This window comes from Physella acuta, unplaced genomic scaffold (genome assembly GCF_028476545.2).
Source record: "Physella acuta isolate Inbredline_101_S28 unplaced genomic scaffold, ASM2847654v3 ptg000891l, whole genome shotgun sequence".
Lineage (NCBI taxonomy): Eukaryota > Metazoa > Mollusca > Gastropoda > Physidae > Physella > Physella acuta.
This window is the reverse complement of record NW_026732408.1, coordinates 121,603-138,888: the sequence shown is the minus strand read 5'-3', so window position 1 is coordinate 138,888 and position 17,286 is coordinate 121,603. Positions and strand designations below refer to the sequence as shown.

Below are 17,286 nucleotides of genomic sequence, written 5' to 3'. Positions count from 1 at the left end.
TCCCAACAAATAGGCTCCCGTCAATTATGGCTCACGACAAATAGGCTATTGTCAATTTGGCTCCCGACAAAATTACCACTGACAGTCAAAACAGTCTCATTGAATATGACACCTGCCAGTGGGACCCCTTCATCAATATTCTTTAGAGTTAGCTTATCCAACACTCTTAAGTAATATAACTTATGCATCTCTTGTTCGGCAGGCCTTATATTATTTTATTTAGTATAAGAAATAGTATGTTTTAATTTAAGGGACATCTATCTATGACTTCCATAAGTTAGTCGGTTATAGGCTGTTCCAACTCAGTGTGTGGGGAGAGAGGTCCACGCTGTGCATTCCTACCTGCAGTATGCTTGTAGGTTATGAAAACAAAATGTCGTTATCCTGTAAACATCATGTATATCATACAGTTACACTTCTGTGCTCGGTTTTAAGCAACAGATATTTTCTGTTGTAAATTAAACATCACAATTTTAGAATTGGCGGAATTTAGCTGTTAAGGACTAGATTTGTTTGTGAATTGATGTTGGTTCATGAAAAAAATAATTCATGCAGGCATTTAAAACAGGTTATATATAGTGGTAGTGAATGTAGGACAAACGATTACTTTTATGCCAATAGTGGTAATGCGATTCATTTGTCTGAAGCCAATATGTCGGAGTCATTTTGTCGGAAGCAAATATGTCTGGAGCCCTTTTGTCGGTAGCCAATGTGTTTTGAGCCCTTACGTCGGGAGCTAATATGTCGGGAGCCGCTTTGTCGGGAGCCAATATGTCCTGAGCCTATTTGTCGGGAGCCAAAATGTCGGGAGTCCATTTGTCGGGAGCCTAAATGTCGGGAGTCTATATGTCGCGAGTCAGTGTATGACGGGAGCCCATTTGACGGGAGCCAATAAGTCGGGGCCCTTTTGACGGGGCTATTTTGACGGGGTCATATTAACGGGGCCGATTTGTCCCGGGCCGTTTTGGAGGTGCACCGTATATATATATATATATATATATATATATATATATATATATATATATATATATATATATATATATATATATATATATATATATATATATATATATAATTATATGGAGGCCTACCTCTAGATCTAGATTCTACCTGTTTCTTAGCAGTAACATTTTTTTTTTCTAAGCTTACATTTAAAACTTTAATTAAACAGACATGTGTTACAATTTTTAACACATTAAAAATTAATACAAGTAATAAATATATCAAATTAGTTTTCATAATTATATAGGCTACATCTACTACATGTAGATTACAGTATATAGATCAATTATACTAGATCTAGATCTAGAATATGGGTTTTAAAATAATAATTACTCCCGGTTACCGGCTGTAAACAAGATGGCTTCCACAAGATCCCCTGTCGAAGAAACTGAGGCTAAAAAATTTCGCGACAGTGTATCACGACTAAAAAAATATATATTCAAAGACGATGAAAACTCTAAAATAACACTTAGCCTTCTTTTAGATGAGCTGGTTGCTGCAGAATCTTCCAACTGTTATTTTGAATATGAAAGTGTAGGCATTTTTTAAAATGATTTTTTTTTAAACGAGCTGACACGCGACGTAGCATACGCCGCTATTTAGATCTAGTTTAATTCCTATTTTTCAGTAATTCATAATTTGTGAATTCGACACTACCAATGCTGCGACTGAAAATATTTTGTTTTAAAACACTATCAGTAGCTACTAGCTAGTGAAGGACGATTATCCTCACCCTCACTTTCCACTCCTCCCCCCCCCCCCCACTCTGCCTCCTTGAAAGCAGCCGTCTGTGACGACAGTTTACAGGCGACAATGAAAAAAAGAGCAAGCAGAACATGTAATGTTATTATCTTCCATTAGTTTCAAATTGTTTAAAAACTAAATTATGTGCCACGCCCTAATCGCTATCACTACGATTGTAAACAGCTCACCAGACGGGTGGGGGTGGTAGTGATATAGTCTGTTGAGCTTACGTCTTTGTGTCTCATGAAGAGAATTATATCTCTATAGATATAAATTCTACTTTTCAGAAATTCATATTTTTTTAAATTCAACACTACCAATGCTGCGACTGAAAATATTTTGCTTTAAAACACTATCATTAACTCATTAAGGACGATTATCCTCCTCCCTTGTGAAAGCAGCCGTCCGTGACGACAGTTTACAGACACCAATGAAAAGATCAAGCACAACTTATAATTACCTCCCCTTAGTTTCAAATTGTTTAAAAACTTGTTTATCTGCCCCTAATGTGGTCACTTCTATTCGGGGTGAACCACAGCTCACTTGACAGGTGGGGATGGGGGTGGTAGCGATATGCCTAGAGAAGCGGGGTAGGAACGGCTAAGCTGCGTGGCATCTTGTATGGTCCCCATGAAGAGAATTATATAGATAGATTTACTATTAGTATTAGGCCCCTACTTTTAAAAAAAATTTTAAATAAAAATCTTTCTCTCTCTAGTCAAGTCCTACTCTAACCAATCAGACATTAAAGTGTAAAGTTAATAATTCTAGCTCATTTTTTAGGGCAAAACTCTTTAACTTTAAGACATTCTCAGCAAAAGGTCTGATGGCGTGCCACTATAATATTATATAGATTTTCTCACTAAATCTAAAATTTACAATTTAAACACGATCACTGAATAATAGACATCCATATTTAATCCATTAGGCACTAATTTTGAGGGTTTTACTTTTTAAGTGGCTATGCACAAGAGTTCCTTACTAGTGATCACCAAATAGTGGTCACGTGGGTTTTTAAAAAAAAAAAAAAATTGGTTTTCATATTCTTGGCCAGTCTTTTAAAAAAAACGGCTGACAATATTTGATTTGTTTTTCATAGACTGATTAACCTAATAATGCTTCAGTATGGAAATCAATTTTGTACTATGGAAATTTATATTTAAAAAGTTCTAGTATTTTTAATGAAAACAACTTTTAAATTTAGTCTTCATTCTCAAACGCAAATTTTGAAATGCTTTTCTGGCATATATAGCCCTGCCACTTATAGTTTGTTGTTATAATGTGAAAACCCCGCCATTTTGGTCGTGGTGAACACTGGAATTTGGCAGAAAAATCGTCAGAAGTCATGCGTCCGGTGCGGACGCCATATTGTTGTTAGCAACCGACCACGCCTTCAAGTATGCAAGGAATACTAATATTATATAATAGATTATATATAATAGATTATATATTATTAATATATAATCATTCTATAACAAAACAATGCTCCCAGCATCCGACAATTTTTCTCTTGTTAATGTTTTTTTTCCACCAAAATCTAATTTTTAATCATAAATATTGGTCATGATATTGATAGAGCAGCCAATTATTGCTGTAGATATATATTTACTTCAAGTAGTTTGTTGTTGGGTTGATTTTGTATTTTAGAAAATTTTTTTTGTAAAACCACTCACAAAAAAGCATTTTTTATAACACTCTGAATGCCATTAAGGGGGCCGCGTCTAACCATCTACATAGCCGCATCACAATATAAAGTAAAATTGAAGTATTTATTCTAACACTACACTAATCTGATCATTGATTTTTGTAGAAAAATTGACGTACTTTCATTTTCTATGAAAAAGAACTTCCAGACAGAAGTATATTTTTTCCTGAAAAAATGAATTCTCTTTTTAAACTAAGTCATAATTTTTCTTAAATAAATTAATCATTACTTAAGATTAATATTATTGTGTAGGGCTTCAGTTACAATTAATTTAGAATCTATATCCTAATTTGTGGGTCTCAAATCAGTGGGTATAAAGATATCAATTGTTTTGCGGTAAATAAATTAAAATAAATTGAAATAAATTAAAAATAATTTAGGTGAAAGGTGAAAATAATTTCGGACTTAAAGAGTTAAATACTGCATTTTAATTTTTGGTAACACAACCTATCCAAGAATTTCCATCCCATGACAACCCGTGGTATTGGTGAATATGAGAAGTTTACACGAAATTCCAAATTAAAAAGTTAAACAAATAGGCATATTACTCAAAGTGGGTCAATTTATAATTCAGGCTATTAAAGAAGAAATAGATGATTAATAATATTTTTTTAAAAAACATTCACTAATTGGTCAAGTACAGTATACAGGTTGTAAGTGTGAAAGAGGTGTAGGAGTGAAAATTCCTTGACTGGATTGTCTTACTGTTTTCCACAAGCATCTTTAAAAACTATGCATACTTATTATTTAAAAGTGTAAATTAAGCTTTTTTTTTTACTCAGGAAGGCAGTGAGTTACTTGCCCATTTGGCCATCATTATACCTTTGCAGTATGAAAGAATTGTAGCTAAATTCTGTCAAGTCATCTCAAATTTTTGTACTGAAAAAAATGTAAGTTTTCTTATTTAGTTACTAGAAACATAATATTCAAATTTTTTTGCTGTGTAAAATAATTTACGTGTAATAAATGTGTTTATGAGTACATAATAAGCATACCTTTGTTTTTTTTAAATATGGTTAATACTTTTTCCTAATAATTTCACTTTCATAAAGATGAAATGCATAGGGATATGTGTTTAATCTACAATGAATGTAAAAAATATACTTATATTATAACTCTGCCATTTAGTATATTAATTATAAACCTAACATTTTAATCTTCTCAGGTTTTAATTCCTAAAAGTGACTTGGAACCCGTTGTTCTATTTTTAACAAAAGCATTGCAACAGTGTCAAAGCTTTGTCCACACAGAAATATTAAATGCACTTTGTGTGGTGTGTGAAAACAACACGCATAACATCGAGGTTTGTAAAGTAACTTTATTCAGTTTTTTTCAAAGATTCTTTTTACTTATCATTTATGTCAGCAATACAATACATTTCATTAACACTTTTTTGAACAGCTATTTGTTAATTTTTTTAATAAGCAGTAATGAAAAATAATCTAGTTTGTAATTCATAAGTATGACATAATTATTCCACTACGTATATTGATGTATGTGCAAGTGTTTGTTTTTTTTTTTATAGAAATTTCACGATATTTTAGTGGGGGGCAAAGGTCTGTTATTAAAATTGACTGATGACACAACTTGTGAAGAAGAGGTTGTCGTTGATGCTGTGAAGTGTTTAGCAAACTTAGTAACCATTCGGTAAGACTCTAAACTGTACCACATTTTTTAATCATTGTAATGGTTAACTCTCAGTTCTCAGGGGCATTTTTAGACTTAGTGCTTACTCGCTAGTTTTCTTTTAACCTAAGTAATTACTTGGGTGAAGAAAAGTTCTCTCTTTAAAATTGTTTATTTTAAAGTTGTTTTTTTTTTGGCACAATTAGACTGTTTTAATAAACTGTATTTGTATAGCCTTTTAAAGTGTCCCAAGCTCATATTAATTTTTTTAATATTGCTCCATTGATTTAATAACTTTTTACAAACCACATGACACTATCGTTTATGTTGTCTTATAATGCTTCTTGAAATTGTTTTATATACTTATTATTTATAATGAACCCAATAATGTTTCTAACTTCCAGACCTAATTACGCTGAGCGAATTGAAGTAAGATATCTCTCTGCCAGTTTTGACACATTAATTCATTTGCTACATAGAGCCCCTAACATGAAAATGGGGTTTCATATGCGAAATAAGGTAACACCTTATTAAAACAATATTATGTTATTAATTTAATTATTTCTTTAGTTAATTTTTATTTTTCAAAGATGATTTTTTAAGTGTGCATTTAGAAATCTTGGTTAATAATAATTCAGTTTTAAAAAAAAACATTGAATTTTTATATATTGAATTTTTAAAATAGAAATCTTTCTCATATTTTTATAATTTAAATTATACCTGAATAATTACTATTAATTGTTTATTGTTATATTTTAGTTACTGATGCATTGTTTTAATGGAATACAAAACATTATAATATTGAAACGCTTACCTAATATTGAGTTAGGAATGCTTTTGGCTGCTGTCAGGGTGAGTGAATATGTAAACTTAATTAAGTACCAAAGTTATTTGATTTATATTTTTTAACAATGTTATTGTCTAATGAAAAAAATAATATTACTAAATCTGTGGATGGTGGGTTGTTTAAGTGTGCACTTCAACTGACAAATATTAAGCTTCTATTTTCTGTAAAATAACTAAATTATCAAAATGGTCTTTTCTGTTTTCAACAAATAGTTTACTGAAATGAAAATCCGGATGACCTTTGTTTTCAGGCTTATATGTTCTATGGCTTGATCAGCAGCCAGACTGTGAACATACCTACCCAACTTTACCCAAATGTGGTTACTCCTTATGATCCCTTAGCCTCAAATAAAACTCCAAAACAAACGGTTAACAAAAAGACTAGATTAGATTCAAATGAGGAGGTAAAGCATTACTTTTTATTCACTATTGAAATTATTTTATGAAACTTTATCAACTGAATAAAATAGTACTGAAATTATCAAAATGTGAATGTCAAATAATAATGTGAAAAATGTGCATAAAGAGCCCACTATAATCATACTTATTTTCTATAAATAATTAAGACTACAAGAGGCAGAGCTAGAGATGGAGGAGCAGCCACATCTGATAAAACAAAGAAACCCAGAAAAAAGAAGGGAAAATCCAAGGAAGAAAATGACAGTGGTGTGGAAAACAAAAAAAAGAGTGCAGAAAAGCTTGATTCTTGTAAGTGCTGCTGTTCTCAAGTAGCTATTAAGTAATGATGTAGACTTCTAACAATATGTGTGGAGAAGTGTCACACTAGAATCATAACATTGTTGATGTCTATTATTTTCAGTGTCATACAACAAAGCATGGAGCAGTGTCACACCAGAATCAGAGGCCATCAGCTGGGAGATGACCTGGCTAAAACTAAGCAGCTCAGAATCTGAATTTTCTGACACAGAAGGAGGTAGAGCTAGACAAAACAAATCTGAAGCTGTCCGAGTCAGACAGTCTGCACTCAGCTGTTTCTTAAATATTGTCAGGGTAAGTATTCATACCACTTGAGTTATCAGTCAAAATGTTGGCTGTGTGAAACAGAAAGTCAATGTAGAATGCATTATGTAGATCTGATAAATTCTTGACTGTTTTTTCTACTGAAGGTAATTGACAAAAAAGTCATGTTTGGTTATTGGTCCTCCTTCATCCCTGATACCAGCCTTAGCATAAACTCTCCACAAATGCAGTCTTTATTTACTACTATTTTGAAAGATCCTGCACCAAAGGTAAGTGCCTTTTCCCAGTCATAGATTTCTATTACAGATAATACTAATCATTAATCAGTCTTGATTTGTCAATTTAATTTAATAAATCACATGGTTAGTGTCGCATGGCAGCTGTAGCAAGTCTGACGGCAATGTTAGAGTCAACTCGTCCATATCTAGCAGCTGCTGAGGAAATCTCCACGCACCAGTCCGCATTTACTCCATTCTCAGCTATTCTTGGTTCCATGATTCGAGAGATGCATAGATGTCTGTTACAAGCTCTCGTTGCTGAAAATTTTAAGGCTGTGCTCACTCAGATAATCAAGGTAACAACTAGCTTTTACCTTTTATGGCATGGTTTTTTTTACCATAGTTTATTTTCCTTTTAATGTTTCAAAATCAAATTTGTATTTACACAACCACTGGAAAGATGAATGTATATATTAAATTATAGTTTTTTAAGAAATTTTTCAATACAGTTTTTCTAAAAATATCATTACATAAAAAATACATAATACTTTGGTTAAATTATTATAATTAAATTATTTCAGTGTTTAGCAAATTTAGTGAACAATGTTCCATACCATCGGCTCAATCCTGGTCTTCTGACTCGTGTGTTGAAACAGATCAGACATTTTTTCAATCACAAAGGTGCCTATTCTTAGTTGTTAATTTGTTTTGTAATTTACAAAGAAATAACCTTTTTAGTCAAAATTACTGGATTAATGTTGCCATTATAGTTGAAGAACTGTTTCATTTACCATTGAATGATGGCTTTGTCTTGAAAATAATTTTTTTTTGTGGGTTTAAAACTCGGTACAAGCAGTGATTAAGTTATCCTTAATTAGTGTTCTTAAAACTATATAAATAGTTATATTTTTTAATATAATTGATTTTTGAAGAAAATAAACATTATTTTAAATTTGATTTCTGTTTAACAAATGTTAAAGAATAGTAAATTGCATTGGATTTATATTTAAAAAAAATTTCTTGTAGTCAATAGATTTTCTGGGTTGTTTTTTTCTGATTTTAGATCCAAATGTCCGCACAGCCTGTCTGACATGCATTGGAGCTATTGTAGGCATCAAACCACCACTCATGGAGGTTTCCCAATTAATTAAACCACATCATCCTCCAGTTGGAGTTAATCGCTCTGCTAATCCTAGTGACTCCCCCTTATTTCGACCAGAGGATGCCTCTTATCTTCTCTATCCAAGTTTTGCTCCCCCCCAGATATCTGAAATACCAGAAAATACAGAGCCTATTTGTAACATGGGTAAAACAAGTCCTAAATTTACAGAAAATGATAATGTGAGGACGTCTGACACTGTTTCAATTGAATGTGAAGACGCATGTCTTACAGTGAAAGAAGATGACTCAAAATCAAATGTAGAAGGAAGCAAGTATGTCTTTGAATCTGTTAAACCAGTTGAAGTGGTACATGCAATAGAGGCACCAGTGGAAAGTCATTCAAAAGTTTTGAGCACAGAGTTATCAACCCCTGTTTTAGGTGCCAGCTGTGGGACAGAGACACCAGTCTACACTGATCAGATGTTGCAAGCTCACGCTCGGGACACTTCATGGGTCATCAAATTTTGTGTCAAAAATATCACAGGCAAGTGGAATAGCTCCGTTGTTCTGGTGACAGACAGATTGATAAAAAATAAAGTCCTCTTACAGTTTGTTTGAAATTTCACAGGGCAACCAGACCTTATTAAAGAAGAAAATCAATCAAAGCTGGAAGCACTGCAGAAATTTGAACCATTGCCTATACGACTGGAGGCTCTTCAAGTTATGAGCAATCTCATTAAAAACTACTTTCCTATCATACGGTAAGCTATTCATTATTTTCTGTTAGTGAGTTGTACAAGACATTGGCCATTGTGGTCATTACAGAAGAGGCATACAAATATAACTATTATACAGGTAGTTAGACTGCTAATTAATTGAATGACTTAACCCAATAAATAAATTGTACAGTTTGATGACTTGAGTGGTTGAAATGTTTCCAGACAAAGCTGTCGACTGCTTCAAAATCTGGTTGAAGTGTGCCTTGGAGATTCCAATCATATTATAGTGCTCCATGGAACTAAAGTGTTGGATGAACTAACCCAAGCTCTACAGAGAGACATACAAGACCACCAGGCAGCCCCACAGAATGCTATATCATTTCAACAAGTAAGTTCAGGCTCTCAATCAACCTAATCTACCGTATTTCTTGAGATACCAAAAACTTTTTCATGATTGTTTATCATTCAAACTGAAACATTTTTAGGTTCTAGACTTTTGGCTGTTTCTACTGGAAGGACCATTACCCCACTTGCTAGAATTTAATCCAGGCATGAGTGAAGAAGGCAACAACCTGGTTAGGTCTGGAGCTTGTGAATGTATGGCCAATGTTGGAGAAGAAGTCTTTGCTAAGTTACCTGTAAGATTTCTCTTGCCTCTTATAATTTTGTTTGCTATCTTGAATCGTAACAGCATTTCAACTGATAGGGAAGTTGTCTTCATTTTTTATATAAGGTTGCTCATTTTTCTAGTATGCATTTTATCGTAAGCACTCATTTAATATGATATTAGGCATTTATTTTAAACTTGTTTTTACACTTAGCTCTAATTATTGAATTGTTTGAAGAACTTTGTTTTAGATATAAACCTTATTATAATAACACTCATCAGACCATGCTTAGATTTCGATAAACATTCAGTGATTAATCTAATGCACACATAATGTATATTTGTAAGTGATTGTTTATTTACTGTATCATGGTTATATACATAATTGATACATTGGTCCACACCTTATTTAAATTAGAATGAACTATTAATTTCCAGAGACATCGTCAGATACAGTGCGTTACTTTAGTTCTTGGATTGGCTGCAGATGATGATAAGTTGATCAAAGCATCAGCAGTTCGAGCCCTTGGCATATATGTTATGTATTCTTGCCTCAAAGACGTGAGTAAATATGTTTAAAATTCAATTTTAACACACTTTTTAAAAAGAAATTGAAAATGTACAAGTTCTAATGGTAATAAGAGGTAATAACTTTTTTTTGGGTAGAAGAGATAATAACTTGATTGGGTAGAAGAGATAATAACTTGATTGGGTAGAAGAGATAATAACTTGATTGGGTAGAAGAGATAATAACTTGATTGGGTAGAAGAGATAATAACTTGATTGGGTAGAAGAGATAATAACTTGATTGGGTAGAAGAGATAATAACTTGATTGGGTAGAAGAGATAATAACTTGATTGGGTAGAAGAGATAATAACTTGATTGGGTAGAAGAGATAATAACTTGATTGGGTAGAAGAGATAATAACTTGATTGGGTAGAAGAGATAATAACTTGATTGGGTAGAAGAGATAATAACTTGATTGGGTAGAAGAGATAATAACTTGATTGGGTAGAAGAGATAATAACTTGATTGGGTAGAAGAGATAATAACTTGATTGGGTAGAAGAGATAATAACTTGATTGGGTAGAAGAGATAATAACTTGATTGGGTAGAAGAGATAATAACTTGATTGGGTAGAAGAGATTATAACTTGATTGGGTATGTGTGGCTGAAATGGGTGGCCATAGATGGGTTTTAGCCCAATTGACTTTCAGGTCTAAAAGGGTATTTTATTTTTTAAATATGTGTAATCCTGCATTATTTCATCCCTTAGTACTTAAAACATGAATTTATTCTCATTTTGTTTAGGATGTTGCATTTCTAATGGATGCAGGCACAGCAATTCTTTCATGTATGAAATCAACCAGCAACAGTGTTAGATTTAAAGCTGCTTGGGCAATGGCTAATTTATGTGATACTTTAGTTAGCAACAAGTAAGCTATTTCTAAATGCTTTGGATTTATTTTGGGATTCTAAATAAATGTAAAATTCCAAAAATATTTATTTTAACACATTACAAGTAGTAACTATTATAACATATTTTCTTAGATACTTCCTTTTCAAACAAATTTGTTGATGGTTTTTGTTAATTAATATGTATTTAAGAAAGATTAAAAATAGTATTGTTAAACGATATTTTAATTTTAGAGAGAATGGCTTAGAAGAGATCCTTGCAGAATTTAAAGAATCAATGGTGCTTGAATTAGTTGAATGTGCTGCATCTGCCACCAAAGACAGTGATAAAATCAGCTGCAATGCTGCTAGAGCTATTGGCAACCTGTTGCGGTTCCTTCCATCCCACCTATTTCAGAAACCTGAAATGGAAGCTGCTCTCCTTTGTGCTGTCAGAGGACTTGTGAAAAATATGAGCAGTGGAACAATGAAGGTTATATATGTTTAGACATCTTAGATTCTCTAATAGAAAATTTACAGTTGTTGAAGATGATGAACTTAAAATATTCTTGGAAATTTGTGTAAAATCATATATAAATATTACTTTTTATTTTTTATAATATTATTTGCAAGCCGATCACGTAGCATGCGCTGCTGTTTAGTGACGGGTGAAGACTTCCTGAAAGACTCAGTTGTACAAATAGGGTGGGTGGGTGCTCACTGTTGCACATGCCTGGAGAGCAAGGGAGGAGGGTTAGAGAGAAGCCATGCATGCCTGTTGGTGTTCCGCATGGTTGGGCAAAAATAGAAAATTTTAATATATATAGATAGAAGTTAGGTTTTTTTTTTAAATTTATTTTCTACTTTTCAGTAATTCATAAATCGTGAAAGGCGATTATTCCCCCCCCCCCCCCCCCCCCCCCCAGCAGCTGTCTATGACAACAGTTTACAGACGACTACAATGAAAAGATCAAGCAGAACTTGTTACCTCCCCTTAGTTTCAAATAATTTAAAAACTAAATAATCTGCCCCTAATAACCGTCACTAATTCGACCCAGCTCTAAACCACAACCTACCAGACTGGGGGGAGAGGGGGGGGGGGTAATAGCGATATGGTCTGTTGCGCAATTCCTGGAGAGTGAGGGAGGAGGGTTAGTGAGTATGTGTGCATGCATGTTGGTGTCCAGCATGGTTGGGCGACGTAAAGAATTATATATAGAGATTTTTATTATAAATTTTCAACCAAAGATATTTCTCTGTTAATATTAGGAGCAACTGTTTTTAGTAGTTTATTTTATATATAATTTCTACATTCTAATTTAAGACAACTAGTTAATTTCTTTCTAGTATTTGAATAAAATGTCTTACTCCAACAGCATTTAAACTTTAAAAGAAAAATGTTTTTTATTTATTGCTGTGCAATTTTTCTCAATTATATTGTCACCTTACTTTAAAGAAATGTAAAATTCTTCTAGGTTCGCTGGAATAGCTGCTATGCTGCAAGTAATGCTTTCCAAAATGCACAGCTCCCCATAGAGAAACCTTGGGTTTCTGACATCCTCAATACACTTAGTAAAGTGGTTCAGAATAGCTTGAACTTCAAGGTGTGTTCTCTCATATTTAATGCATGCATTCTATTACATGGTTTAACATGTATTCAGAGTTCTTTTCAACTGAGAAATTACTTATTATTGCTTTGTCAATCATATCCACTCTGACATATGAATGACATAAATGTAAAGAAATAGTTAGCTAGTCACAGGCAGTTCAAACTAACTACAGTTTACATTTTAGTTTTACATGTTTTCATTTTGACAACATGCTTTGGTATTCAGCTGGATAACAGATAATCTAAGCTGCAGTGTTTTTGTGGGTTGATATTTGGAGGAGGAAAATTGCTATTATATAGCTATTTTATTGACATGTATTTTTATTTTAAATGGTTGTGATGCCCAATCAAATGGTATCAAGAAACATGACACAAATTTCTATCTGATGATAGGTGCGCATCAATGCTGCTCTTGGTTTATCTGCACCACAAAATAGGCAAGCCTATGGATCCAGGGAAACATTTTGTAACGCATGGATAAGTTTAGTTAATGCTTTAGAGAGTGCTGAAAACATCAATGACTTTGCTGAATACAAATACAAAAACAGTTTAACTGAACATGTAAGTTACTTATCCTTATTAGCAAAAAACATAATTTTATTAAAGTACACCTTTATAAATTGTGATTCTGGTTGTGTATAGCTCCTGTTTAATGTATATCTTAAAAACCCATATTAATTGTGCCTTATGTTTTCTTTTTTCTCTGCCTTGAATCTAGTTATGTGGTGCTGTTTTGAGATTGACCTCAGTTATTCTTCTATCAGATCTCAGTTCACTGGCCCAAAGTGTGCAGCTGAAGGGTCACTCTTTTCGAACATACATGGAGAAATATCTCCTGTTGAACATAAAAAAAGGTGCTGAAAATTTACATATGTTATTGTTTCATAATATAATCTGGTTAAGTTTATTGAAGGACTTGACTTATTTATAATCCTAACTATCACACTTATTTACTAATGCATTTCCTTATTAGCCTGATCAAAACACTTGAAACTAATCTCTTGATTTTAAAGCAGCTGTATCTCACTAACATGACACTCTAGCTGACTGTGTATCAGAGATACAGTTACAATTTCTAACATAAAGTATTAGTTTAATTCATGGTGAGTGCTCAAAAGCCTTTTGATGGAATGCCTGTTTACTCACAAAGTAATAGCTTTAAAAAATGTATACATTAACGTATCCAAAATAAACCCTATTATTTTAAGTTGATGAGATTTTGCTATTGGTAGTAGGCAAAAATGTACGTAAAAGATGGCAAAACAAGCAACTTTGAACTAGTTTCAGAGGAAGGGATTCTTTTCAATTTTTAAAAAAGACACCCTAAATTGCACTGACAATATCAAGAGAACTATCTGTCAGCAGGTTGCAAAAATAATGCCCAGTAGATTGGTATGACATAAGTGAAAAGAATGTTGTGTCTCACATCAAATTCTGTGTTTAGATTGTGTGTACCTATGTGAGCAATTTACTTAACTTTGTTAAATTGAATTCTCATTTTCTTCCTGATTGTCTTTGAATAGTACATATATTCTATAAAAACATTCATACTACAGTAATAAATGTCACCTTAATTGTTAAAAAATGGAAACCTAGACTGCACAATGATGCCACAAGGTTGCAAAGACTTTCTCACAAAGCACAGTACTAGGTGAAAGAAACAGTATCTTTAGTAAATGGCCTCTATAGTCAATTGAAGGTGTACACAACAAGGGATAAGTTCAACACATTAAGGCATACTTGAATAGCAGTATTCAAAAAGTTTTGTTTCCAATTGTATTTCTTAGCAGCTCACAGCAACATTCCAAGTGTTGAGACTGTGAAAGCTCATCTTGAAAGGCTTCACTTCGAAGCAACCTCAGATGAACAAAGGAGATGTTTGCAAGGTCTCCTTCAGGCATGTGTACCAGACTCAGGTAGGCCTACTATTGTTTAACCATATTTTCTCTGGGTCTTCTGCAATAGACTTATAATCAACTCTATTGCCACATATCCAACATCTGTGTCTATAGTGGCATCTTTATTTCTATTAACATTTAAGGATACAACAATAAATTTTATTTAAAAAAAATAAAAATAGCTCAGCTTTTCCAGCTGTTGCTGTTCATTTTACACAGCCTAATGTGTTGCAACATTTTGGCCTTATATATTAGTATTTTAATGGTATTTAATAAAAATAGTAAAAGTACTAAAAGTATTTGTTACAGTTATTAAAACCTTGTGTTATGTAACTAATGTGCCATTACTTAAATTTTAAAACAATATGTACAAACCTTCAAATTTTAATCCCAACTTTTTTGTTTCCTGTATCTGTTAATAATAATTTGTGCATTTTCAGATTCACTTGAAGATAAAAGAGCTCAAAAGTCTTCATTTCAGCAAATTTATGACTAAAAATCACAAAAATATTTGCATTTTCAAAGAAACCAAATTTTTTCTAAGAAGTCAACAAATTAGCTACTTTTAAACTATTTGATATAGATCTATAATTTATTATGATTAGGAAAATATAACAACCCTTTAAAATTGCTGATTAGTTCTGTTTATATTTATGTAAAATGTATTTTATAATTCTGTGTAGTTGACCTATAAACTGTGGGAATAAAGTTTTAAGTATTTGTTATACAGTAAATATTTTACATTAGATTTTTTAAAAACCTTTTTACTTTCTCGTATACGAAGTATAGAGGAAGTATTGTAATTGTGCAAAAAAAAATCGTTTTATGCTTCCCTGAGTCAGAAAAACATAGTTTGCAAATTTGTCTGTGTGTGTATGTCTGTGAACACAATAACTTGAGCAGCGTTACCATTAGGTTGATGAAATTTCATTATTTATAAGTATTATATCAAATTTGTAGTTCTGTATCAATTTTTCAGCGATTTCCGCTAACTGGAAGTGGAACTTATTCTACTTTTGGTTTTTTGAAAGCCTATAACTTGAGTACTGTTTCAGATGGATAAACGAAATTTCACATATAAGTAAAAGATTTCAATTTTGAGTTATTTCCGTTCACTTAAAATAATTTTTTACGCTTTTTCGATTTCTCAAAAAACGCATATGAATTTATTGAAGTATTGAAGAATTTTATGAAGTACTAATATTCTGCACTATTATACACATATTGTTTGCCGTTCACTTGGTGTGCAATTATTTTTTTTCTAAAAGATTCTATTCTATTTTTAAAAGTTTAAGTCCATAAAAATTTATTAAAAAATCATGTCTATATCCCAAGTTATCCCCCGTAGGGATATATATGGAATATTTGCAGAGGCGTAGCGACCCTTCCCGGCGCCTGGGGACATACTTTCAATTTGGCGCCCCCTCAGGAGTAAATTTTCGATTTGCACCCCCCCCCCCCTCGAACTTTTCATTTGCACCCCCCCCCCCTCAAACTTTCAATTTGGCGCCCCCCCTAAGGTCGGCGCCCGGGGACATATGTCCCCCCCCCCCTCGCTACGCCTCTGAATATTTGAGAAAGTTTAGAGGAGCTTATTCACAGCTTTATTTAATATATTAGAATTTATTATTTCAAGATATCTAATTGAAAGGAGACACTAGTTTAACAAAAATTTAAAACAATACAGTGAAAGAGAAAGTGTTGACAAATTCATTAAGCTATAGAAAGAACTGAAGCAACAGTCAAGATATCTGTTTCCATGGAAGAAAATAAAAATGATGGGCCAAGTGTTTCAGATATGGAAGAAACTAAAATGATGGCCAAGCGTTTCAGATATGGAAGAAAATAAAATGATGGCCAAGAATATTTCCGAGAAAGGAACTTAAAGGCGCCGAATTTAATGATGGTCGCCAGATGGTCAGGGGAGATAACTCAAAGTATACATGTTAACGTTCCAATTGCTAGTAAAAGCAAAACAAGTATGACGTCGCACTCGTAGGGGGGGGGGGGTTGATGGTATGACGTCACTTTTTTTTCATTATAAAAAGCAATATTAGAAAACGAGTTTTAGCCGTATTTCGCTTTTAGAAAACGGTTTTAATAAATGGTAATAGGAATGGATGAAAATACTCTGTTTACTAGTACTAGAGTTCTGACAAGATTTAGAAAAATATCGATTTTTTAAGAAAAACTCAACAGCAATTTTGAGGGGGGGGGGGGGGGGGGGGTTGTAGGCTGAGGTGTGACTTTTTTGTGACGGAGGGGAGGAAGTAAAAATCGTTTAAAAAGCGTGACGTCCATTAATGGATGACCCCCCCCCCCCATCCTACACACTTAAAAACGAAATTACCGGTTCTATATTCTGTTCAATTATTTGTAGAATACAGGAAAATAGTTGTAACAAATTTAAGAAAAACATATCTTGCATTGAAAAATGTAATACAATTTTACAATGGATTTTCGGCCCTTAACCAACGCTACAAAGAAGTCTAGTTCAATTCAAGAATGTGGGATAGCTACTGTAGAATCAAAGCTACGGTATTTTGTAAAAGCTATCAAGGCTAAATGCACTAAAATTATATTTTAATTAAGATCGCTGTGGGCCCCCATAAAACGATCTGGGCCTCCAGCGTAGAGGGGCCTAACGGTATAGTAGTTGCGCCCCTGGCGTAAAACGAGAGCCGCCTTTGAGTTTGTTCAGCTCAGATACCGGCTTCTATTGCATAGGTTTATTATTATTACGCAATAGAGCAGATGACTATTAAGGGCATAGTTAGAAACAAAATCCAAAACAACTTCCTAAGAGCTTCTTACATGCTTAGTGACCTGCAGTT

The 17,286-nt window shown here is 33.0% G+C and overlaps 1 protein-coding gene across 2 annotated transcripts; it reads left to right on the top strand.

The window, feature by feature from the left end:
- Positions 1–1,352: 1,352 nt before the first annotated feature.
- Positions 1,353–15,289, top strand: LOC131952858 (HEAT repeat-containing protein 6). 2 transcript variants are annotated; one of them, XM_059315751.1, is made up of 24 exons: positions 1,353–1,536; positions 4,234–4,341; positions 4,617–4,754; positions 4,977–5,098; positions 5,482–5,596; positions 5,837–5,929; positions 6,175–6,327; positions 6,490–6,631; positions 6,744–6,934; positions 7,051–7,173; positions 7,272–7,478; positions 7,704–7,803; positions 8,186–8,767; positions 8,852–8,984; positions 9,165–9,330; positions 9,428–9,580; positions 9,988–10,110; positions 10,862–10,986; positions 11,201–11,438; positions 12,421–12,549; positions 12,948–13,115; positions 13,273–13,408; positions 14,345–14,470; positions 14,893–15,289. In XM_059315751.1, the coding sequence occupies exons 1-24, from the start codon at positions 1,360–1,362 to the stop codon at positions 14,946–14,948; spliced, it is 3,804 nt and encodes a 1,267-aa protein (XP_059171734.1). In that variant the 5' UTR covers positions 1,353–1,359; the 3' UTR covers positions 14,949–15,289. The 2 variants fall into 2 exon arrangements, with proteins under 2 accessions (XP_059171734.1, XP_059171733.1); XM_059315750.1 differs by having other exon boundaries at positions 14,342–14,470.
- The last annotated feature ends 1,997 nt before the right edge of the window (positions 15,290–17,286 follow it).